The sequence below is a fragment of the Lagopus muta genome, chromosome 4 (assembly GCF_023343835.1).
Source record: "Lagopus muta isolate bLagMut1 chromosome 4, bLagMut1 primary, whole genome shotgun sequence".
Classification (NCBI taxonomy): domain Eukaryota; kingdom Metazoa; phylum Chordata; class Aves; order Galliformes; family Phasianidae; genus Lagopus; species Lagopus muta.
The window spans coordinates 64,864,261-64,889,355 of record NC_064436.1 but is presented as its reverse complement, the minus strand read 5'-3'; the positions used below and the strand labels follow the sequence as shown (position 1 = coordinate 64,889,355).

The 25,095-nt window shown below is 44.7% G+C and overlaps 1 protein-coding gene across 6 annotated transcripts in view; it reads right to left on the bottom strand.

The window, feature by feature from the left end:
- Positions 1-25,095, bottom strand: part of CTBP1 (C-terminal binding protein 1) — a 219,911-nt gene that overhangs the window by 44,554 nt on the left and 150,262 nt on the right. The window contains exon 1 of one of the 6 annotated variants that reach the window (XM_048942490.1): positions 18,245-18,269. The exons of 4 other annotated variants lie outside the window; for them this stretch is intronic. In XM_048942490.1, the coding sequence (XP_048798447.1) occupies positions 18,245-18,254 (10 nt within the window). In that variant the 5' untranslated portion in view covers positions 18,255-18,269. Of the gene's footprint in view, positions 1-17,373; positions 17,602-18,244; positions 18,270-25,095 lie in introns of those variants that run through there. One more of the 6 variants, XM_048942489.1, reaches the window with a different exon arrangement.

Sequence of the window (25,095 nt, the reverse complement as noted above, 5' to 3'; positions counted from 1 at the left end):
TTCAACAATTGCAGCAGGAGCAGCACCATTACCTCCCAGAGCCATTCCAGTAACAATACAGGTCCTGCCAAGGCTTACAGAAACACTTTCCATGGAAGGACATGGGCTGGACATTCTGAGGACAGAACACTGAATATAGAGAACAAGCCTGGAACTCACAGGAAGAGCAGGACTGTGAAGAGATGCACCGGCGGCCCTCAGCACAGCTCTTCTACCCATGCATTGAAAAATAAAGAAGGAAGCAAGCAATGCTTTAAGTAATAAACCAACAAAACACGTTCTCTGAATCACCATTTTGCCCATGAACTGCATAAAAGCTGAACAGCCACATACCATTAATTTGAAATGTAATACACTCAAGGACCTGCTCTTGATTTGCCTGTAAAATATTAAGTAGGAAGGAATAAAAAGGATAATAAATTCTCTCACTCCTCCTAAAATGTTTCTCTTACAGAAAGCTGTTTTATTACAGCAGGTTTGGATTGTTTTGGCACAATTTAAAGCATCACCTGAGCTATACCTCATCTCCCTGCACTATCAATTCAACCCCTTTCAGAGCACTAATTTCACCTTATGTTTTAAAGGTGCTGCCAATCATCCATTACACAATCAAACTTCTGGATCCAGTCTGTCACAGCGATGACTCTGTGCCTTTCTGCATCCAGACATGGCACAGGATGCTGTCTCAGAGAAAGAAACCCAATAACCCAAGCAAAGCCAACATCAAAGGCTTCCTTTATTCTGATCCCAAACACTGAAAGCAATTTCTCTAACAGCACACCTGTACTTTGACCAAGAACGTTAAACTATTACCCAGGGCACTCCTTATTTTCCTTATCAAAAAGGATGAAGATAAGCAAGTGTGGGGCCTTGGATAACCAAATTAGTTTCACAAGGTTTAATATTTTTGAGGTCAGCATAACGTGCTCAAATGATACTAAAAATAACAGCACTGAAGTGTTCTGCAGGTCGAACACAGTGCTCACTCTCCTTAAAACTTTTTCTTTTTAAATAAGGAAAGCATGTAACGCCCTACGCCTTCCCTCCCTACGCCTTTCAGCTCAAAATCACGACGATATTTTCATCAGCAGTGAAAAAAATATTCTGATTCTCTTTATTAAGCATGTGAAGAAGGAAGGAGGGCTGGAAAATTCCCCTGAGAATTACAGCTACAACACTCAAAAGCCTGGGCTATGCATATGTATACCTATACCACAGGCACATTCAAGACCAATTTAATTAAAAAGGGAGAATTCAGCACTGTGTTACAGTCCCCAGCAAACGGCAGCAACTTCCCTCCCTCACACTCCATTCTGTTTTTTCTGAAAGCCACAGCAACTCTGACCAAAGCTGAAGCAGTGCAAAGGGCTCCTTAAAGCTCTTGGGATCCCTCGATCTTTTGGGTTCCTCCCTCAGCCACGACCTCTGCTGCTCACGGTCAATATGAAGATGGCTGATGACTGTAACAAGCTAGAGAACAGCTCATGAAAATGGGAAACTGAGGAAAGCTGTGGCATAACGGAACCAAAACCCTGCACGCCCCAGGCAGGGTGTTCAACCCTAACCCACTCCAAGTGAACTGAGCTTGAATAAATAGGATTTCCTAAAGAGATGTTCATTTTGAAGGTAAGCAAACAGGATGTATGAAAATGACAAGCTTGCTGAGAACGGGCCAGCAACAACAGTCCAAGTGCCAAGTAAAACAGGCAGTTTAAGGCAAAAGCTGACTTTATGTTATCATGTTACATTTAATCATAATATAATAACAGCCATGATGTAAGAGAGTTGCTATACAGAGCTTTTCTTCAAGCAGATTTTGAGTTTCAATTACAAAGGCTCTCGTCCCAGTATCACAGTTAAAGCCGTCCTGAAAAATAGTTAAACTCGGGACTCATTCCCATGGCTCAATGGGAGAAGCAAATCATTTCTTCCCACATACACCACATACTAACAGGGCTTGGAGAAAGTTTTTGAAGGCTTTATTTCCACTGAACTGGTGAAAAGCCAGAAGTGTTTAAAAATGACCCATAGCTGCATTTTTCATTGGGTTTTACAGCATTTCTTTTTGTCTCTGCAGTTTAACCATTTTGAACTTGGGAAGGGCTCACTCACAAGTGTAAGAATGCCTTGGCTGCAGATAAAAGCTTCTAATTATTTTTCAGAGCACAAATCACGTTCCATCTCCCTGTATCACATAAAACATTAAGCAGTGCTAAAAGCATCAGTAACAAAGAAGTGTTATAAAAGGAATTACTGATTCTATTAAGAGCTACAAAATCTTAAGGCAAAAGGGTACCCCTCCTTCATCATGCAGACAAGATCCCTTAGCAGCTAATCCTTCCTACTGTATATTTCTTGTCTCTTCTAGCACCACATTTTGGAAAATGAATTTGCTGTTACCCTTCCCAGCAAACTGCCAGCCTGCACTCTTATTCTAGCTTTTTCCATCCATGCTTCAGCTTAAAAAACAAAAAAAAAAAAAAAAAAAACAAAACTGAGTTTGTTACAGCTCCTGCATCCCACAGTGTGTGGGTAGAGACGTTTACCAAGCTGCCCACAGCACGTGTGTGCATCACAGGAATGTCACCTCTCTCTCCTGGTGACAGCCTCAGAATTGTGCAGCACTGCAACTCCTGGAAATGGACAGCATGGGAATCATAGAGTGGTCTGGGTTGAAAAGGACCACAACGATCATCCAGTTTTAACCCCCTGCTATGTGCAGGGTTACCAACCAGCAGACCAGGCTGCCCAGAGCCACATCCAGCCTGGCCTTGAATGCCTCCATTGTGGATGGGGCATCCACAGCCTCCATGGGCAACCAGTTAATGAATGGTCACAGCAGCTTCCTTCCACTATCAGGATAGAGAGTGACTGAAGCAATGAGAATGGATGCAACAAACAGTATCCAAAATACGCCGCTCTGATCTGTAGATCTTCTACATACTCAAACTAGAAACACAAGGAACGTCAGTACTGGGATATATTACTGCATGTAAGGAAGTTTGCATGGGCATCACATGTCTAAAAGTGGTCACAGTAAGCACTCCAATCGCTTGTTCTTTCACCAGAGTAAATCACCAAGGCAATCTCAGTCCTCACAGTATTTTCATTGAAGACTTTATTCCAAAAGCTCCATCTTATTTCTTTCTATCCCTCCTGCGTCAGTACTCTCACCCCAGTTACAAAAGGAAGAAAGGAAACAAGTGCTGAGAACAGCAGATGAAACCTGGAAAACAACTCAGTAAAGTAAAAAAAAATGATCCTCTGAATGAGGATTATTTATTGGGCCTGAGCTGCAAAGCTGATAAAATACCTACAAAGAGTGAATGAATCAGCTGGTGCTTTAAGAGTCAACTCCACTTATACATACTTACATATTTTTAAATCATTATCAGGATTATTTCTTTAGAGAGGCTACAACACTGCAATATCTGGTAACACGTGGGGGCTTTTCTGAATTGCTGCTCAAGGTGAGAGAACTGATGGCCTCCCAGCTTCTTCCAGAGTCTTCATCAGAACTTTACTTTCCAAGTCCAATGAATACTGGGTGATTTTGTAGCCAACTTGAAACATATCAGCTTCTTAACAAAATATTATTAAACACATTTATTGCATTATTCCCTCAAAACCAGCCAGCATTGTGGCAGGCACTGTATGAAGCCAGACAACAAGAACATCACGGCAGCAGTTTGCACAATGAATGGAAACACAGCACAGCTAATATAAGCCCACTGGTTTTTCCCTTTAAGAACACAACCCTTTTTCTGGTTACAATTTAACACCTGTGTTTTGATACATGTTCCTTCACACTTGTTTTATAGGTACTTTCCAAAAGGCTTAAATAAAATAATCAAATTAAGCTGGACGATTTGTTCCTTAACACATGTTGAATAGAGCACTGGGTAACAACTTAAGACAAAAATACTTAAGGGACAACACCAGCAGCAGTGTTTCCCTCTGGGAGGTCTGGTGAGAATCCACAGAAGACTATGGGAGTACCCTTGATTTTGATGAGACCAGCGTCCAACCTGTAAATAAATGAACAGAACACAGACACTTCTCTTCCCAGCACTGCACAGAGCTGGGATCAAGTGGCAGCAAATGCAGTGAAGCCAGCTCTGTCCTGAGACCTGGGGGCACCCAACCCCAAGCCACACAATTGGCATCAGCTGTGCAAACTTACGTTCCTCACCAGACTGAACTGCCGAGCTGGGTGCACTGCAGGGTGAAAATTGAGAACAAATAAACAAGCAATCCTGACAAACAAAGACACAGCAAGAAGTTATGAATGAATGAAACACTGGGCTGCACAGAGAAAACGGAAGAGGAGCTCAGTCTAATCAAGAAATGTCACAATTCTGTATGAGGATTAAGCCAATCTGCAGCTTTCCACCCCCTCTTCCCTCCCCATGGTTCTGGCTGCTACTTTTCCATGATCAGCATCAGGCTCTTCAAGAAATGATGGGGGGGGGGGGGGGGGAAAGAAGTAGTTTACAACAGGCAGGGGAAAAAAAGATCTCATCTCCAGTTACTTTGACAAGCACATCGAGATGGGAAAAGATGGCAAAAGGGTGAGACATTTGTTTCTCACTCTTAACAGATCTATTTGTTATGAGAGAATGGAGAGGGTGGGAAAGTGGGGAGAAATGGTTACACTGTGTATGAGGAGCTGCTGTCACACAGGAAGCAGCACAGCCCAACCTTCTTTCACAGCTGCACTGCGGGCAGTGAGAATCTGATCTGCAAGCTGCCAAAAGCACGACAAGAAGCCCTCATCTCTGCTCCTAAACCCCTCACCTCCAAGAAAACCGCTCACAAATAACATGAGAGCTCAGAAGAGTTCTGACAGAGGTGTTTGGTATGATCCAAACCATTGATTTTTCAATCGAGCTATTTAAATTGAGCATTAAATATTAAAACGTGGGGTTTATACCTACAGTGTTCTGCTTTCTGATTGCTTGTTTTTAAAAATGTGGAGAAACTAAGAAAAAGAAATGGGCCATCCAGCTGCTGTGTAAGATCACGAAATAGCACTCATGGAACAAGCACTGTGAAACAGATCCCAAAATGAAGCATTTGAAGCCTGGAACAGGATGGAAAAGTATAAGCCAAAGTAAATTAATTCAAATCTTATTTCTATTCCTCGTATCCAATCTGTATAAAGCTCTCCAAACAACACTCTGAACTATTAGAAATTAAAATGAGATTCGATCCTAAGGAACTTGAAAGCAACTACGTTGAGAGCAAACAATCTGCACCTGCTTATAATATGTCTTCAATTAGTTATTTAGTTACCTACACTTAAAATAGCCCGTACTCCAACAGTTTCACATTTCTAGAGATGTGAACACGCACTGACAGTCCAGCTATTCTTCATTATGGAGACACAATGGTGAGACTTGTTTCTCTCCCAGCTGCAGCCCCTGATGAAGCGTACATCACGGCACCAAGAGCAACGCTGCAGCCATCGTGGCCAGGCTGCAAGTTGCCTTTTGCCCATACAGAGGTATTTCAGAAACCTGTTAGTCAAAGCCACAAAGTAATGGTGGAAGTATTCCTCCTTCAGTACTCATCAAAGCAAGCCTCTGACTTTCTTCCATGCAAAACGTGGTACATCCCACCAAGAAATCATCCATCCATTTTCAAAACCACCTTATTTAACCACCTAAGATAGAAAGAATGATAATTTATGTTGCTTCAGAAAGCACGTGAGTATTAATGATGGGGAACGATGAAGAACATAAATGGCTTCCATTCTCACATCGAAAAACAAGTACCTGCAAATTAATGCTAAAGGCAACCGGTCTATAAAGCAGCCATGTTTCCATGCCAACTGATCACAGAAATACACATAATTCAAAAAAAAAAAATAATAAAAAAAATGAATAACCTACCAAACAAGAAAAAAAAAAAAAAAAAAAAAAAAAAAAAAAAAAAGAAAGCAGAAGTGCTAGAAATCAAGATTCTGACCATACCCAACTATTTTACAAGAATAGCAAGGAACACAACAAAGGATGCAATTTAAGACATGAATGGTATACAGCTAATGGCACTTCATCATTACAATACTTGTAAAAGCTGTCATTCTCAAGTCAGCAAGAAAAACAGGATACAGAACACCTCTATTAGGAAGGAGGGAACACTCGCACAATAGCAGCAATTCTTACAGAGGTTTCACAGTTGGTAGACATGAAAGCCAAGTTGCTATTCAGTGCACATCTTTCATTAGGATTTTATTTTCTGTCTTCATCGAAGGTCTTGCTTTTTGTTCCCTATTCATACCGAGTCACACTGGGGTTCTGCAATCAGGTAGCAGAGCTGCTTGCAGTGCGAGGCAGTTTGCTGCGTTCCTTGCTAAATCAGGACGTTGGGAACAAACACACACCCATGTGCACACAAGCAGCTTGCAGAACGATGCACACACACCTGATGTAATTAGAAGTGCTTATGTATATGAACATGGCTTCACAATTGATAAAAAAGATGCTACTGCTTTCTGTGCTACAGCAAAAATAAGTTGGATGTTCACACAGGAAATTAAGGTATATATACTCCACGCATGCATGCATACGCATGTATAGATGTGGAATAAGCAGACTTATTTTACACAAGAAGGCTGAGAAATGTGAAGTAGAAAAGAATGCTACATGTCTAAATATAGCCTGTCCCAAGATACTGACGCTTATAGCCAATAAAACCAGCAGTTCAAGCAGTTGCTCTTCACAGTGCAGATAAATAAATAACCTCCAACTGAAAGGTCCATAAAACCCATGTTCTAAGTGAACACAAACTGAAAATGGCACAGCAGATTTGTTTCTTAATATGTCTTCATTTTAATCAAGTAAGCAACAGTGCTTTTCATCCCATATAGTTCCTGAAAACACATTAAAAGGTATTACAGGTTTAGAACTGACAAAAAATTACAGTCACAGAACTGGAAATCCCACCAGCAGCACATTTCAGAGCATTTGCATTTTACTGTTTTGCTGCACTTTGCGTGAGAATGGAACATTACAGGCGCCTACGCTGATCCTACTGACTTCATCCTGATGTGAATGTACAGATTACTTGACGGCAGGCTTACACACTGCTTGGAAAAATGCAGTTTGCATACACTGAAATCTAGGTTCATTTACTAGCTACAGTGCATGTGAGGACCTCAGCAACATCAAGGAGCGAAGGGGAATAATTACACGGCTGTGTCTGAACCCATCCATACAGCATGAAAGATCATTTCCCCAGTGACCTTCTTTTGCCAATTCAGATCTCAGCAAAAATGGAATTTTTAGAAGTGAAAGCTGCTTGCCACACTTTTGACTAAGCATCAATAATGAAAAGCCACATGTCCTCCCATAAAGATATCACCACTAAAGGTGAAAAGACACTGTGGTAGGAAAGCACTAACCCGAAAAGCTCCTAAGTCACTAAGATGATTTGCAGTAAGAACAAAGTTCATACAACAGCCCAAGAAACCACAGACTAAACAAAAAGCATCTCTGAAATTCTCTTAAGTTTATGACTACACTACTAAAGCTCAAGAATGAACATTCATCTGGCTAGAAAGGTCACTGGTACGCATGGCTCCTCGTGCAGAAAACTACTGTTTCGAGGCAGCACACGCCGCATTCTTGGAGAATCAAGAGTAAAAGAAATGATGACGACACGTGCTCAGAACAGACAACTGCACACCAGTTCCCTGCTGCCGTGTTTCAGAAGGAGCAGGGGTGGCAAAACCATCAACAAAGCAACGACTGTGAGAGCAAACAGCAACGCTTCCACGTTCAGCAATAGCTGCCGCCCAGCCTTGGACAGCAGTGTGTTTATCCAAAGGAACGGAAGAATGCTGCCCTGAACTTGCCCATTATCCCACAGCAAAGGTATTGTGGGAATGTTAACTTTCACCTGGCTGACTTCCAGATGCCGGCAGGAAAAAACGCCCTTTTCAAATTTTAGCCAACTGAAGAATACTCTGCATTTTTCACATTTTCCAATTATTCCAAGCTATGTATAAACACAGGCATTGAACGAGATCCATAGAAAATGTATGTAACAACATAGCCGACTGCCCTGTGAAAGACTGAATCAAGGAGTCTCCGGTCCAAACCAAGCAGCCAGTATTGTGTTTCACCAGCCACGACAGTGTTTCAAAAAGCCACACATTTCCAGAACAGCAGAAATGTTTGCCCTGTCTGTAAGAGCTCTTACTGGACACAACAGGTAGGAATTAAGAAGGAGCTGTGGTGATTCCAGCAATGTGGTGCAGTGTGGTGGTGCAAAGCTGTCACCACATGATGAAGATGCTGTTTGAAGCCAGCATTCTGCCACACAATTAATGAGAGGAAATTCATCTCACTTACATATGTAATGTCTGAACAGGCCCCAGCACAGCAACTGCAGCACAGCAACTGCGCAGACTGGGGAAGACCCCAAAAGACAACTTGCAAAAATCCCCTCTGTGTTAAACAGCAGGCGTTTCTCTTGCTCTTTTCCATCTGGCACTTCAAGGAGCTGTCTTTACTTAACAGTCGTCTTGAAGTTTTTAATAGTCACACAATGTGCAAACTCAAACTGATAGGAATTATTCCATAGCACTTCTCTTCCAAAGATAGCTGTTAAGCACAAATAGCTCACAGCCGTGCCTGCACTCCAAACCTCTGTATCTCAGTGATACTGGCACACAGCAGCGCTCAGCTCAGCGTGTGGAGCTGCAGCACCCACCAGTACTTTGGTTTTCTCTTTCTGTCAAGTTAATTGATGAACCAAAACTTCCCAAGTCAAATATACAAGAAGAAGAGCTTTACTAGTGGAAAGAACATTTTTTATTTGACAAAAAGCACGCCCTTCAATCACAGCAGAATATTTTGGACAGCTGAGCACAGCCAAGCTCTGGGCTGTACATTCCTCAGTGCATTTACTTTAATTCAGTCCTCAACTGAAAAGATGCTGCCTCCCAGACCATTTACTTGTGCTAAAACAACAACATCTACAAACACCAGTTCAGAGCACTATTACTAAGAGAATCCTACTGGAATGTGTAGCTTTCACAAGAAGACGAGGCACAGAAATGCAAGAAGAGCACCAGGACCAAGCAAGTCATTCTGCTGTTCTTGCCCAATGTGCTATGCACTGTTTTATACTTTCACTGTTTTATACCTTCTTTCAATTCTCCAAGCACTAATTTGACCCAGCTTCCCCTGGAAGTCAGGAAGTCCATGTTTTCTTACTTCAGTACTCACCTAAGATTTCTATAACCAAAAGAGGAAGAAAAAAAAAGAAAAAAAAAAAGAGGCTTTAAAAGGTGATTTCAGTTCTCATGTTAGTCATTAACTTCCTAATAAACAGAATCACAGAATGGCCTGGGTTGAAAAGGACCACAAAGATCATCCAGTTCCAACCCCCTGCTATGTGCAGGTCACCAACCAGCAGACCAGGCTGCCCAGAGCCACATCCAGCCTGGCCTTGAATGCCTGCAGGGATGGGGCATCCACAGCCTCCTTGGGCAACCTGTTCCAGTGCCTCACCAGCCTCTGTGTAAAAAACTTCCTCCTAATATCTGACCTAAACCTCCCCTGCCTCAGTTTAAAACCATTCTCCCTTGTCCTATCTCTATCCAACACTCATAAATAGGAGATTCAAGTTCCTCACACAGAGGTACAAATCCCACACAGAACATCCCATTAGAACACATGCATACACAACAACACAGATGCTCAATATACAGCAATTGCAGAGTATCACATTCTGGTTCAGTTTCTCCAATTCCTAAATCCCTTAATGCAAATTCAAAAGAAGCAGTTTACACTTAAACAAGAGTTCAAACAGCAATGTGCCAGCTTAACAAACCTGACTGAAAATTGTACTTCATCAAATGGGAGCAGTTTCCCAGGTATCACAAAGTGTGTTCACAGGCTGCTGCTTTCACTATGCATTTCTGTGATCAAAGAAATCTAAGGTATGACAGAGGAGCCTATTTACTACTTATAAAAATAATCCATTTAATGCTCATTTTGAATTAGTCTTCTAAAATGAAAACTAATCTTCACTAATTCTCTTTGATAGTCTGAGAGCTACATGATTCTCGAGGTCCTTTTCTTTTTTTAACCTGCACAAACAAACAACCCACCCTCATTTCAACAGCTGCTAGAACTGCACAGGCCACAATTTGAAAACTACACCATTTCTACACAATAGTGTCCTTCAGAGAGCCAAAAGTAAACTTCATTTCCTATTTCTTGATTTTTTTCTTTGACTTCTGTAAGTATAAGAAAATATTTGCCTTTTAGAACATAAGCATTGATTTTGTCAGAGTATTTTTTTATGAAGCTGCAAAGCTCAGGAAAAAAAAAATAATCAAAAAACCAACAAGCTTAAGAACGAGTCCCAAGTGAAGACAGAAGCAAAATTATAGAAAGAAAGGCAAAACAGAATAGCAGAACTCACGTACTTTAGGTTCTAAAATACCACCTTAATGTAATACACTTTAGACACAGTCTAGGAAAGTGAGATTCGTGACTTCATAGAGTTCTCATAATTTTAATTCTCCCATCTAACAGACAGAACTTGTTCCTCAATTGCGGGTACTGAGCCAAAGCAACTCCTGGACAGAATTCTAGCACCAGGGTTATGCTAAGTAGCACTGGCTTAGCACACAGATTACAGCTAGGAGCCTGTGGATTTGTCAACTCACTTCAGGTCCCTTCGATCTCAATTGGAAGGGGAATGACTCAACATCCTGCAGAATCAGAAATCAAAATCTGTGAGGAAAAGAGAAGTTGTGCCTGCAACATAATGTTCTCCAAATTCCTACTTAAAATCCCTTTTTATTGCTTGCTCTCACTGCTGAATGCATAATACCAGATTTGAATTTTAGATGGCTGCAGGGTGGTCATGAGATAAATACCAAGCACATTCGTCTGCCTCCGTATTTACAGTAAGAAGGAAAGTCAGCTGGACTCAAGGACTCAAAACATGAAGCCTTTTAACGTGGTAAGAGAAAGCCCTGAACAGAGGGCTGACAAATATAAACATCATACACAACTGAACCTGAAAGGCAACGCATTGTGAAACCCTTTCAAAACCACACAACACTATGGGAATTAAGTAAACTTCAAACTCCCCTGCAATACCCTCATCATAGCTAATTTGTGATTTCCTGTACTCACAGTACTAACAGCACAATGGAGCCTCTATTGTGAGCCTCCTCCCACAAGCCTTTAAAAAAATGCAAGACATTCTTTTTATCTCGACTGGCGTGGCTGAATACATCCAGCTCTGTGCAGATAAGGCAACATCTAAAAAAATAAGCTTTTTTTTTTTCTAGAATCTGATGTCTATTTGTGCTGACCGCAGAGATCAGAGGAGTGGAGCTTTGGCAGCTGCACTGCTGACCAGCAGCCTCACGTAGGGCAGATGCTGGAAGCTGCTTTAGTTGTAGGGTAAGGAGAAAAGGTTCCTCAGAGAAGTAGCTGCAAATCCAACACAATTGTAACAGGTGTCAGCAATCTCATCAGCTGGAAAACAAAAACCCACAAAGGTTCGGCACATCCAATGAATGAAGTGACCACAGTGCTAGCTACAAATGTTGACTGAGGGTGAAGGCAGCAAGTCCTGTAGATGCAAATAATCAAGTGTATTGAGGTACTAGAAATGGGTACTGCATTTTTTTCATCTTAAAGCACCCCAAAATCAAATGCAAACAAACTAAAATTACTTTCCATACCAAAATCCTGTAGCAGAAATGAATGGCTGAAGGGTTGGCACAAGGTATTTTAAAAAGGATCTCCATTAGCAGAGGAGAATACAGTAAGGATGTAAAAATCAAACATACCATGCTGCAGTGGGTTTGGTGAGCACCTTCAGGACCTTCCTTACCCCATAACAGCACATTATGAGAAAGATGTCGCAGCCAGCATGGGAACTCACACACACAGCACAACTACTGAGGATTGCTTTTCTCAGTAATGCTGATTACATGAACGGGAAAATCAACTACATGAGCAAGGCCTTGATACACATTAATACTACTCAGTGGAGCAGCAGACACACATTAAGATGGTTGGTAGACCACAAATGTGAAAACGCTCATTATCCGGTCGAAAATAAACAGCTTAACATATCTACTACAACACATTAAAGAGAAAAAATATTTAAATACCAGTTTAAGAGTCTGGAGACTGGCTTGTGGTTATCTCTGCTAAACACTTCAGTCCTGCATGACTCTGCAAAGACTGAAGCTACGTACTCAGCAAGAGACAAACTAGCTGCAGCCATCTGATGAAATCTGACAGGGATCTGATTCATGATCCTTGAGGTCCCTTTCAACCCTGGCCATTCTGTGACACCTTCAGGAATTTTGATGAAGAGCTTCACACCAGTATCTGCTAAGCCAGGCAGTTTTTTACAGGACTGAGGATGCCCAGCTGCAAATACACAAAGAGGTAATTTTGGACAGTTTGGCTTAAAGTGCGGACTAAACATTGAGTCTAAAAATTCAGGTTAGGGTAAAATTCCCACATAAGCCAATAGGAACTCTGTGGTTGTAGACTAAAGGTAGCGGGATCTGCAGAACAGCAAAGCCCCAGCCAGCTGTCAGCCCTGCGGCACTGCCTGACTGTGTGGATGACTAACAGCTGATGAGACAGCGAGCCCTCCCCGCAGCCTCCTGCAGTCTGCCCAGCAGGAATAGGAGCAGGCACCTCTATACAGCTCCTTTCTGCCTGCTTCTGACTAAGCCAGGAGCTGTAGGAACAGCCTGGAGAGGGAGAAAAGGCAGAAATACCCTGCAGCGCTGCTTCTCGCCTGGCTTTCTTCTGACTCCCTCACACAGTGGTTGGGTGTGATGCAGGATAGCACTATTCCCCTGCTTGGCCACATACAGGCTCTCCTGCATAAGAAAGGAATACAGGTCAAGGGAATGCATCTGGGGGAGCCTTGGAGGGTTAGATCTGTTGCTGCCATCAAACAGTAGTCACAGGCTAATTGCTCCTGATGGCATTTTGGAGGACAGGGAGAGAGGGACAACTCCTCACGTGGCAGCAGGAACAGTCAGCCCGGCCTGCTAAGGCTCCAACATGAGCAGAATAGAAAGCCCCCAGAACTCATCTGTCCTAAAACACTACTCCTTTACCTACAGTTGGTTCTGACTGCCCAAAGTGGATGAGATGGGGCCCTGCATCTTTCTTGCACAAGACCAGACATGCAGAGCACTGGGCTGTGATTTCCCAGCCACCGACATTTCTCACTTTGGGAGGTCAGATGCCAATCGAGCATGGAAGCTGGCAAAAGCTGTGCTTGAGGGACAGCAGAACAATTCTGCTCCTGCCATGTTCCACAAGGCAGCGTGAGAATGAATGGCTGAGTTCCCATCAGGTGCACCCACAGCCCATACTGTGGGATATGCCATGTGCGACAGTGCAAGACACAACTTATGAACAAGTACTGGGACTGTTCAGGAAGGCAGCACAGGGCACATTCAGTAGTAAGAAAACACAGACTGTGTACGGGGATCTGAATTGTGGCTCAGGTAACAAGCGACAGATGTTTTCCTGCTTCCTTCCTTGGTGTGGGGTGGGATCAGAGCTCTCCCGATGGGACTGAAAGGAGAGGAGGACAGCTCTGAATTTGGGCACACACAGAAGCATGAACAGCTTCCATTCCAGACTTACATAACTCAGCTGGTGGTGACACAAGTCGCTGAAAGTTCTTTGGGCACAGATAAGGGACATCCACTGACCTGTAAAAGGAACTACTAAGATATGCTTTAAAGTACCTAACATAAAGCAAAATTACATAATCACATTAACTCGTGTTTTAATACTGAATGCTTTCACATGTGACAGAAATAAAAGCTGTTACTAAAAAAAAAAAAAAAAACAACGTTCAAGTTTGTAAGTAGTGCCTGCAGCCCCATGCTTGCTTTTTGTGTTTTCCTGAGCAAATCCCTCCTGGCTGACTAGAGTGGCAGGTGCAGTGCAAGGAAGTCTCTCCAAAGCCCCCTGAAAAAAGGGAAGAACAGAAGATAAAAATACAGAGATGAGCAGCAATCATCCAAAATATACACCAATGTGATTTCTTTCTACAGGGAATTCAATTTTAACTTGAGGTTTTTCTGCAGGCAGCAGCTACGAGAGGCACAAATTAGACGAGCCCTGGGACTGCCTCAGACTCCTGGAGGAAGCAGATACAGTCTCTGGTCAGGCTGATCCCTGGGGAAGACGGGCTGAGGAGCGCTGCATGCTGGGAGAGATCTGATCCCAACCACAGGTCGGGGATCCCAGCACCTCCCAGGACTGGATGCTCCCAGACAGATGCTGGGCAACTGGAAACTGGAAATGTTTTAGATTTGGCTGTATTGAGTGTTTGCTGTCTTCTCTTGATCGCACAAAAGCTGAAATGAATCACCACCTTTGCTGTTAGGGCAGCTGGGAAGAAAGACGTAAAAGTACAGCTGGGAACTCCTGCCTCCCAAAACTGTAAATCCTGTGCTGACTGGGTGTGAAGAAGTGCGTGTGGCAGAGGAACTGAGGTTGAAGGGCCATGTAGTACAACTTCAATCCTCACCTTAAATTTTAGGGCACGTATTGAATGTGTAACTCCACCTCCCCTCCCTCACTAAATAAATAATTATGGGGCCAGAAGGTTGGAGAGCCTCAGCTGAGGCTGCTACACTGCGATTTGAGAGCTTGACACATGCTGCACAGTATCACCTCATCAATGTTCCCAGCTGGCCTGGGAAGCAAAAACCTAAATATGACTCTTAAAGGCAGGCCTACCACACATACAGCTGCCCTGCTTGGGTACATTTCAAGGAACAGCTATTACAAATTCATCGTGGGTGCTGAGAGACAACATGGCCACGAGCAATTGCAGTCCAAAGTATTTGCATGGCTTTGAATGAGAGCTGGATTACACATAAGCAAATTAAAGATCACACTGCTTCTCAGGAGTTTTTACTCAAGACATTTAAATCCGTGTCTTTGCACACACTTATCGCTGCCCAAACTATCTACTCGCTAAGAAGGCAATTCTTTCATCCTTAGTCTGTTGAGGCAAATGTCAGTTTTGTCCCCCCAAAGCACTCCCCTGCGCAGACACCTCACTGAAGTAGAGGCCCTCTAATTGCTAAGGAGGGACAGACTTTATGCCTCAGAACACTGGCAAGCATCCCGCTGTATCCATACGATGATGCTTCACAGGATCCAGCCCAGCCCTCATCTCCGGGATCACACCTCTGGCTGAGCACTGTGACCACACTGCAATAAAACTCCAACTCTTAGGAACAGGGAATTGAAGCAAATTGAAGCACCGCGCATTTTTAACAAAGAGCAGATGCCATTTATCTCTATGATACAGAAGGACGAGTCAAGAGCTAACCGAGCTGACAAACGTAAGGACACTTGTAATTTGTTTTGTCACGCTATCAGGAGCTCCACACGATGATAAAGCATCGCACAGCCGCAATATTTACGATGACGAGCTCCGTACAAGCAGTGCTTTGTGTGCTCAATGGCTGCATGCTCCAGCTCCTCTGTGACTACGTCTGACAACGCTGAACTGAAACATTCACAAAGGTGATTGTAGTGGTTTCATTTCCCAACAGTGCTTCCATTGACTGAACTCCTCTGCTGAGCGTGACTAAAGCAATTCTTGGGGCTGTTACTCTATTTGCCAATTCAGTCATTCGATAACACACCGCCTGATGGAGAAATATTGAACCTACAGTATTTTGGGAGGGGAGGGGCTGCTGTTCACATCAGGACAGAAACTGCACCACTCGCATTGCACCAATTGATGCCACCTAACAAACACAAACTCCGTCCACCTCCCCAGCATTATTCTGCATTAACAATGACCCAAACAAGGCAACAGCTCAACTCCTCAATTTCCCCGTTCTATCTGCTTATGCTTCACATCACAAATCCCAAATTCTCAGCCTAGAGAGCTGGGGGACAGGCTGAGGGCTGCCTGTTTCATTTGGTTCTGAAATACAGCAGCAAACTGCAGCTGGACCAAGCATTCTGTTTCCAGACCTCTCTCCCTGTGGCCGACGTGCTAACAGACCAAATTGGTTACTACCCACCAGACGTTACAGAACTCAAATACTGAAACCCAGATGTCTCTGGGGGGCAAAGGCAGGGGGTCAATGAAGAGCAGCATTAGGAAACAGACTGAAGTTAGCAGTTTGGGTTGCTATTTCACATGCTTGCTTCAACAACACGCAGCTAAAAATAGATAAAACAGATAAGAATACAGAACAAAGAGATGCACTGGACAATTATCTTCCTGCCAGCACGGTCTACTCAATAACGGGCTTCTTAACCCTTTTTATTTACAAAGAACACAGATTCTAAAATGATGATGAATAAGCTTTTGACTTTGAACAGAAATTATTTCAACACAAATTTTATTTTTCTTTGTGCTTTCTCGTTCCCTCCCCGCAGGGACACAATGGGGAGATTGAAGGTATTTTAATAAGGCACCAGGCTCTTTGCCATGGGGCCAGAATGCAAAATGAGACCATTCCCACCTCGTAAGGCCCTGGAGATGGAACGGACGCATAGAAAACGCACGCACACACCACAAATATCAGAGCCCGTTTCAATTCCGTGGGCAAAAAGTACACGTTGGGCGCAGTTTATTAGGCCTCATTATTTCCAGCGAGGCCGGGGGAGTGATTATCTCGAGCTGCTCCGCCGCAGCCCCAAAGCAAACACCGCTCCAGATAAGGACAGCGGTTATGAAAACGTTCGATTGTTTCATTCCAGCTACAACAGGTGAAGCGGCGCGGACTGCCGCGACTCAACGCCTGGAGTTCGGCGTTTTAAGAAGGAAACAAAGCAGCGGAGCGGGCGGTAAACAAGCGCCGCAGCCCGCCTTCGCCACCAAAGCGGCGGTGTTTATAAACAGCCCGACGTCGTGCGCGGCGCGCAGACACGCAGCCGATTCCCCCTCCGAGAAGCGAAACCCAGGGCGGCCCGGCAGCGCCGCGTCACCCCGCGGCCGCGCACCGCCCGGAGCGCCGGCAGCAACACGGGCCGATGGGGGGGCGGGGAGGGGGGCGGCGGGCCGTGCTGTGCAGTGCCGTGCCGCGCTCCGCACCGCGCACTTTCGGCCGCTTCCAAACTTCCTGCTCCGGTCCCCCGCCCCACGCGTTCATTCTAATTTTGGTGCCTCCAACCGTAACGGTAACGCTAACAGATTTCAGCCCCGCTCGCTGGCCGTTCGCACGCCGCGCCGCCGCCTCCCCGCTCCCCGCACGCACAAAGCCCGCGGGCCGCTCGTGCCCCCCCCCCCCCAAGCCCCATCGCGCCTCCCCAGCTCCACCGCCTCCGCCGGCTGCAGGCCGGGCGGCGCAGCGCGACGCGAGCTCGTTACCTAGCGGCAAGCCCTTGTTCAGCAAGTGCGAGCTTCCCATTGAAGCGTCGGGGCCGCGGAAAGGGAACCGGTCTGGGCTCGGCCGCTCCGCAACGGCCGCGCTGCCGGGGGAAGCGGGCGCCGCCGCGGCATATGGCGGCCGCTCCGTGGGCGCCCCTGAACTGAGGCGCCTCGACGCGCGCCCGCGCGCATGCCCTCCCCGAGCGCGTCCCCCCGCCGACCGCCGCCGCGCGCACGCGCACTCCCGCCCGCCCGGCTTCGGGGAGCGGCCGCCGCTCGCCGCTGACACGGCCGCCGCCGCGGGCGGAGCTTCGGCGCCTCGATCTCGTGGTGCCAGGAGGGGAGGAGGAGTGGAAGAGAACGGGGCGGGAGCTGCGGGCCGGCTTCGTCGGAGCGGTCGGGCCCCGGGAACCTCCCTTATAATCGCGGTTGCCTTTAAACTTTCACAAAGTTAAGGCTGTACGCGGCCGTGCTGCGTGCGGCTTTAAGACTCGCTGCTTCTGCATCAACGCTCGCTGTTCTCAGTGTTGGCACTCGCCGCGTTCAACATTAACGCTCACCCTGTCCCCAGAAGATCACGTTTTCTTGTTTTGTGCACTTTTTCCCCTCCGTAAATACTTACAGCCCCCAGGCGCTGCCCATCATGCAGCCCGCTCCCTGCGCTCCCCAGGCATCCTCCCCTGCACACTGGCAGCCTCTGAGCTCCGAAAACCTCAAAAAAAGGGTTATTTTTGTTTATTTCAAGGGCACACTCACATACAATCGCCTCGCTCCAAGACCCCTCACAAAAAAAAAAAAAGGGGGGGGGGGGCGGGGGTTCTCGCAGAATATAAGCTCGTAAATTGCTCTATTCATTCTAAGAAGCCATTACTTATCGTCATTATTAGCGGCGGTGTTTTTTCACCTTCTCCCGTCACAGCCGCCACCGCACGGGGCTCTCCCAAGAGCCGCCTAAAACGGCAGCGGCGGCGGACGCAAAACAAAGTCTCGGCAGCGGCCCGCGGGTGGCTCAGCTGACGACGGCTCCGCCCCACCGCGCCCCACCCGGCGCGGGGTCATGGCGGCAGCGCAGGGCGCTCCCCTCCTCAGCGCCGGGCCCGGCCTCCCCAGTTCGCCCGGTGACGGCGGAGCGGCATTTCTGCTGCGGTGCTGCAGCCGTCTGCGAGAGGAGGAAGCGCAGCGGCTGAGAAAAGGGTGGGCTCAGCCTGCTCGTGGTGGCAGCGGCGCTGAGCAGCCCGGCCCCCAGCGCGACTCGGCGCGCCTTCAGCCGCTGACTGACTTTCTCCATAGGAAGCGCCTCGCGCTGCGCGGTGCCTCTGCGCCTCGTTGTGAGGCAGCACCCAGCCAAGTGCCTCGTGTGTAAATAAACACGTTTGGATTCAGTCGCTTTGAAGTGGTGAACCGCTTTATTGACGTCTTAGATGTTAGCAAATAGAAATATATATATGTATTAATATAGAAAATGGCACCTATCGAGCCCTCAGAAAATATGGATGTGGAAGTAACTCGGGGAAAAAGTACCTCTATGAAAAGCAAACAGCAAAAACGAAGATTGAGAACTGGAGTGAGAGCTCAGTTCCGTTTTTACAGAGCAGCAGGGCAGGCAGGGACCCCTCCTCAGAGGGGCACGGGGGGGGGGGGGGGGGGAGTGGGGGGCACGTGCTCAGCACTGAAGGCAGAGGGAGGGAGTGTGGCAGCAATATTGTGACAGGGGGAGTGCTCCGAGCGAGGACACGTTGGCATGGGGAACAGATGGAGTATTCAGTAACAGGAGGTTATTAATACTGCAGCTTGGGATTCTCTATGCTGCTTCATGAAGGGACTCATATGCTTGCTCTTTTTCTTTCCTGGCTGCACGCAGACCCAAACGCACGCTGTGTAGGTAATGTCGTGCTTGCTTCCCTCCCTACGCGCACATCACAAATCTGTGTTTCCTGGGAAAACACAGAGGGCTGGATCCTCAGTAAGTGGCCAACTGTGTTCCTTTCAATAGCGCTACGCTGACCTGCACCTGCTGGAGCAGAGGGCTATCCGATCCCGGCTCCCAGCCCTGAGGTCTCTCCTCCTGCTCACAGACAGCTGCTGAGGGCACCTGCTCCCAAGGATAGGCTATGAAGGCTCAGGGTGTTAAACAAAATAACTGAGTAGCGGCTGTTAAGAACGCGATGTAACGCTGTTTCTGACTGAGAAAACAAAGCTGCTCCTTCTCCCCTGCATAGCTCCCAGTTGCAGACTGGGTCTGAGAAAATCCAGGGGCAGTGCAGCTGACTCCAGCTACCCCCACCCGTTTTGTTTCCTATGTTTTCAGACTCACTCTGGGTCATAAAACAGTCAGTTGTCTTCACATCTTTCAGACTATGATTTGCACAGCTACAATATAAGTAAATCTTCCGCAGAACATAACAAAATTCCCATCCTCTTATCACATTTGGGCTGTTGCTGTGGCTTTTAACAGCAGTGTTACACAGCTGAGAGGCCTCTGTGCTTTGCAGCAAGAATTATGGCGTTTTTCAAAGCCCCCAAACTGTTTCTTGGCTTCTTAAGAGTCAGCTGGAGGAACACATATGCTAAAGAGTAAATACATTGTTTTAAGTGTATCTTTATCAGCCATATGTGAAATTTAAATGCAAGTTTGATTCCCCTCAGAATCTCCAACCATAAGGGTGTGACCTTGGGCTTTCACAAATTAGATGCATTAGGGTATGATATCTTTAGCAGATGTGACTTTGAAGATAGTGAAAGAGGAAGTTTTACTGTTGGGACTATCTAAGCATGAGCCAAGACATTGCCGTGTGCTTTCTAAAGTGAATAATGAGATTTGACAGTGTTCTTACATCCAGATACTGAGACTGTGTACTTACAGATGTTCCTTAGTTTGCCATAGGTATGTGTGCTTTCACTTCATTATCGAACATGCATCATTGATGTGAATGCTCACTGTAACAGTTCTTAAAACCATCATTTTAAAACCTTTGCATACTTTTAATCAGAATGTAAGATTATGTTTCAAAGGAAGATCTCCTAGGTTTTGTCAATAGTAAATCTTGCAGATGATATTAGGAGACCCTGAAAGGGATTTATGTCAGAAGAAAAGAATGGTTGAATAAAGCAGCCTCAGCATTTCAACCTTATCTTAAAAGCACATCTTTAAAATGCGGACTCAAAATAAGCCAATGCAATTTATTTTATAATGTGGAAAGAAGACTTTGTTTGGGTATAAATATTTCCTTAATTCTCTCACTGAGATCCTGAAAAACATTTGCTAATAAATCACACATGTACAGATCAGTCTACTTTCATTTTGCAACTGCACAGCAATTGTGTGTTATAATTAGAGCTGCCTTTTTTTTTTTTTTTTTTTAATGTACTTCGTCTGTGTAAAACTCCCCTCTGTAAGAAGTTAATACTTTCTGGTTGATGTGAAAGAGAAAGGCCATTCTGGAGAAACATTTTTAGCGGGTTCTGAGGGGAAAATGGAAAAAAAGAATAATTGACAAAGGGAAGACATTTAATCTTTAAGAAATGGTGCTCATCACAAGGATGAAATAAAATAGAGGACCTTCATCTGCTGTAGAAAAGACGGTTTACGAAAGGATCAAAGTAGTAGATTAAAGTTCCACTTAATGAACAGGAAGTTCAGCTGTGTCAAACATTCAAAGCCAGTTCTGAAGTTCCAATCGTGCACTGCTCCCTTCTCAAAATGGAACGGCTGTACTAGCTCAATCCTGGAAATAACAGCATACAAAAGTGAAAAACCTTGCAGTGTGCTGAACGAGAGGAAGAATAACTTCCCTTCAAAGCAGCAAACACAAAAAACCTCTCTCCTCTGATGTTATCTGTATTAAGCGACTAAGGGATTTTCTTCTTGATCTCACCCTCTTCATATAAGTGCTAAAAACACAAGAACCGGGGTGGAATTAAATCCTCTGCATGTTCTGGTTATCATGGAATGAGAGCTATCATTTTCCACCTAGTCAAGAGGAGTTAACAGACCATTTCCAGGAAGGTCTGTGTTCTGGCTAAAGAGAAAAAGAAGATCGAGATGAACAGCAGAAGAAACCTATCGAGAACCATTAGTGGATGTCAGCCATTGTCCATCTGTTCACAGTGGAATCTGTCCAGACCTGAAGGAACAACTGCAACCTGCCCCATATGGCTCACTCCCTTCTGTGCTGGCAGGGCTGCTTTGGGGATTTGACATTGTTCGAGGTAAAGGAGAAGCAGCACAATCTGTGCTCCTAGGAACGAACAGTCAATTAACATCACAGAACAAACAGCGCTTGTAACCCACGGGGAGGTTTTCTCCTCACCTGCCTGAAATGTTGGAGCTCGTTCAAACTGTGCAAGTTGCAGAGATCCTATGCTGAGTCCCCTTATTTCAGTGAAATCTTTAAAAATTAGTTACCAGCTAAATTCTGCAGGCAGTGGGGAGCCCCCCAACCAGCCCCTCAACCACCAATGCAGCTACTTCCAAAGGTGTCCAAAAAACCACTTGAATAGGATACATTACACTGAACGTTCAATTATAGTTCCAGTACAATATGCTTCCATCATGACGAACTAGAATAACATTCTGCACTTAGTTCTACATAACTGGATTGTGGCAAGCTACAGCTGAGTGGTAATTTGCTTCTCAAGTCTTAACTCAGGAAGCAAGATAACATTTTCAGCGTGACAGAGGGCAGTAGGCTCAGGCCCATTCACAGTAGCCGTGACATCCAAATTTATCTTTAAAACTGTCCTCTTTCAAACTGCACTATACCACCTTCTGTAGTGCTAGATTCTGCACACAAAGACACAACAAGTGAAGTGACAGATGTATCCAAGCCAACTGTACGGGTCAAAAAACTGCAAGTCTGTAATACATTTGATAACCTGCTTGATGGGACTAATTTTGCAGGTAATATGAAGAATAATTAGCTGTCCAGTAACCCAAGCACAGCCAGATGTCCTGAGTGAACTTCCCATTGTGGTACATCTTCAGCAATGTACAAGGAGTACATTCAGCCACACTGACTGAAGGGCACAGTGACGCCATTTCCAGAAGAAAGCAGAGAGATGCTCAGGCTGGAGGCTCTATCTCTATGCTACTCAGGCTCTGAAACCATGAGCAGCTAAGATTTGCCAGCATTACTTCAAACCTGAGGCAATTTTCTGCTCAGAAGTGGGATTTACTATTTTGAGCCTGGCACAAGGCTAAAAGCAGCCGTAGGTGGCACCTTTAAAAATGCTGTACATACAGACCAATTTGGACTGGCAGCAAGCTAGCGGTCTGTGCTGTAATCTAATTTGCACTGTGCTACGCTCTACCTTTTCTTTGGTTCCCTTATAACATACTTTAGATCTTGCTTTTATCAAAGCTACACAATAAGTAGCCAGAAAAAAAAATAAATATCGTTGGATCAGAGATTATTTCAAATTTGTCAGGCAATTATATTCACGCTTACAAACGTTATTCATTCATTAAGTGGTAGAAAATATCATACCTTCGTGTTGGAAACATACTGCGAAACTGGAGACCCCAACAAAAATAATGTTTAAAAAGGCATGAAATAAAAACAACATCTCACCAAGTATTTATCTGGAGATGTTTCTCTCAAACTAACCCAAAAGCATCTGAAAAACCTGGAAAGATCCTAAAGAATGCAAAAAACAAAGCAGCAATCAGTGAAAATGTCACGTTGCAGACATGGACCTTGAATGTGGCCATATAGGAGAATTACAGACATTTCTGACACTGAAGCGAACGCTTCTGCTTTGTCAAATTCACTTGGGATGGTTACAAGTTATTAGACTTATATTTCCTCCTCTTCCAGACTGAGGCTCTCAGCTTTGTACCCAGTTTAGCACTGCATTACCAGCACTCCACTATCAGCCAACAGTAAGATAAGAGAATGGTTCGTTAGTGAGAGAAGTGACCTCGAGTGAGTCATCACCGCCGTGCCTCAAACACACATCTCCCCGCAGCGCCTTTGCTTCCACCTCCATACACAATTAAAATCTGATAACACCACAGCATAACAGTCAGCAGCATTTGCACACAGCTTCAGTAACTCTCAGACTGCACAGCAGCTGTAACAAGTGGCAGAAAACACCTGGAACACCAAAAAAAATCAGATACATTTATATGAATGTCTGCCCATAGATAACTATTGAGGGATTTAATGGGCTATAATAAAAACTGTAAGCTCTAGCAGCATTAATTTTAACTCGTTTCAGTTTCAGTTTAAAATTAGCATATCCAAAATTTTGTAATAATACTGGAAATACCATTCTATTAAATATGTAAAAAGAAAAACCAGTAACAACCCCCAGAAATGGCCCTTCGTACTCTAAGAAACCAGGAAAATTAGAATGGAGAGAACAGTAAGAGACAGTCAGAGAAAATCAATTCCATAGTTACAACATACAGCCAAGGCAATCCATAACAGGGAATGGTCGATGATTTTGGAACAGTAAAAAGAAAGTAGCAAGGTTTCATGAGTAAAAGGCACAGCCCATTGGCCACAGAAACACATTTCATATTTGTGTGCCTCCATAAATCTAGCAACAAACTAATACCTTTATACCTCTCCTAACATGGGTGCAGTTATCTAACAAAGGCTTTATAGGTAGTTATTTGGAAGTACCCCCTTTTTTCTTTTACTAACCCAAAATAAAGGCTCTTGTACCATTTTTTTTTGCACTTAGCCATCCTCAATATTTGAATCTCAACAGCTGAGAAGTAAGCTGCAAAAATCCCTATCAGTATACAAGATACAACTCCAGGCCTAGAAGACATCAGTTTACATGGAGATTTCCACAGTGATAGGGTAACTTCATTTTGGAAAAGCTCCCTTTGTATTGCTAAATAATGCAAAAAGAGAAAAACCGTTATTCTAACTAAACTGTGACTTGATCACACTACTACTGTAATGCACAACTTTACCATAGGAGCTGATTCAGATAGGTGACCATCACTATCAACAGACGTGCTGCTACTTGAGTTCATACTCCCTGCCCAGCGCTCTAACTTGCAGTACGGCAGCACTTCAGCACTGCATGTTATGGTATTATTATGGTATTACGTGTAGATCACTGGATGAATTTCCTGAAGTTACCCTGTGACAAGAAGAAAACACTGCAGAGATGCATCTCACAGAAGCATTTGCCAAACCTAGTCCATGGAGCGGCTGGACTCCTGCACACAGTGACGCAGTACGCAGCAGCTGTGTGCTGAGTTTGCACCACAGCACATTACAGCCATAGTCTTACACATCTCTGGGAGCCACACCATGTCCCAGTGACCACTGCTCGTGGTTTCTGTTGGGTCTGGCAGGTTTGGTGAGGCTGCAGTGCTGGCAGCATTTGTGACTCACGAGGACATTGTGAAATGCCCACAAAGTTCATCGTGATCTACAAACAAAAGAGACTACATAAACGAGAAGAGCTTTCAGTGATAGCTTCAAAAGGTACATTTCCTACAGCAGTGGACTACAGAGAAAGCTCTGGCAAAGTCAGCTGCAGCTAGCACACCACCTTGCTTATCTTACTCTTTTTGTTTTTGTTTTTTAATTTCTTTTATCAAAACAATTGCTCAGTCCCTTTTTTATGAAGCAGGACACCTAATATTCCTCTGTAATAAATTAACTATTATTTCTCACTACACGGATGTGCCTCGTGAACTACGAGGTCACAAGAAACACATTAAGCAATTAAAAAAATCAGGAACACCAATGCAAT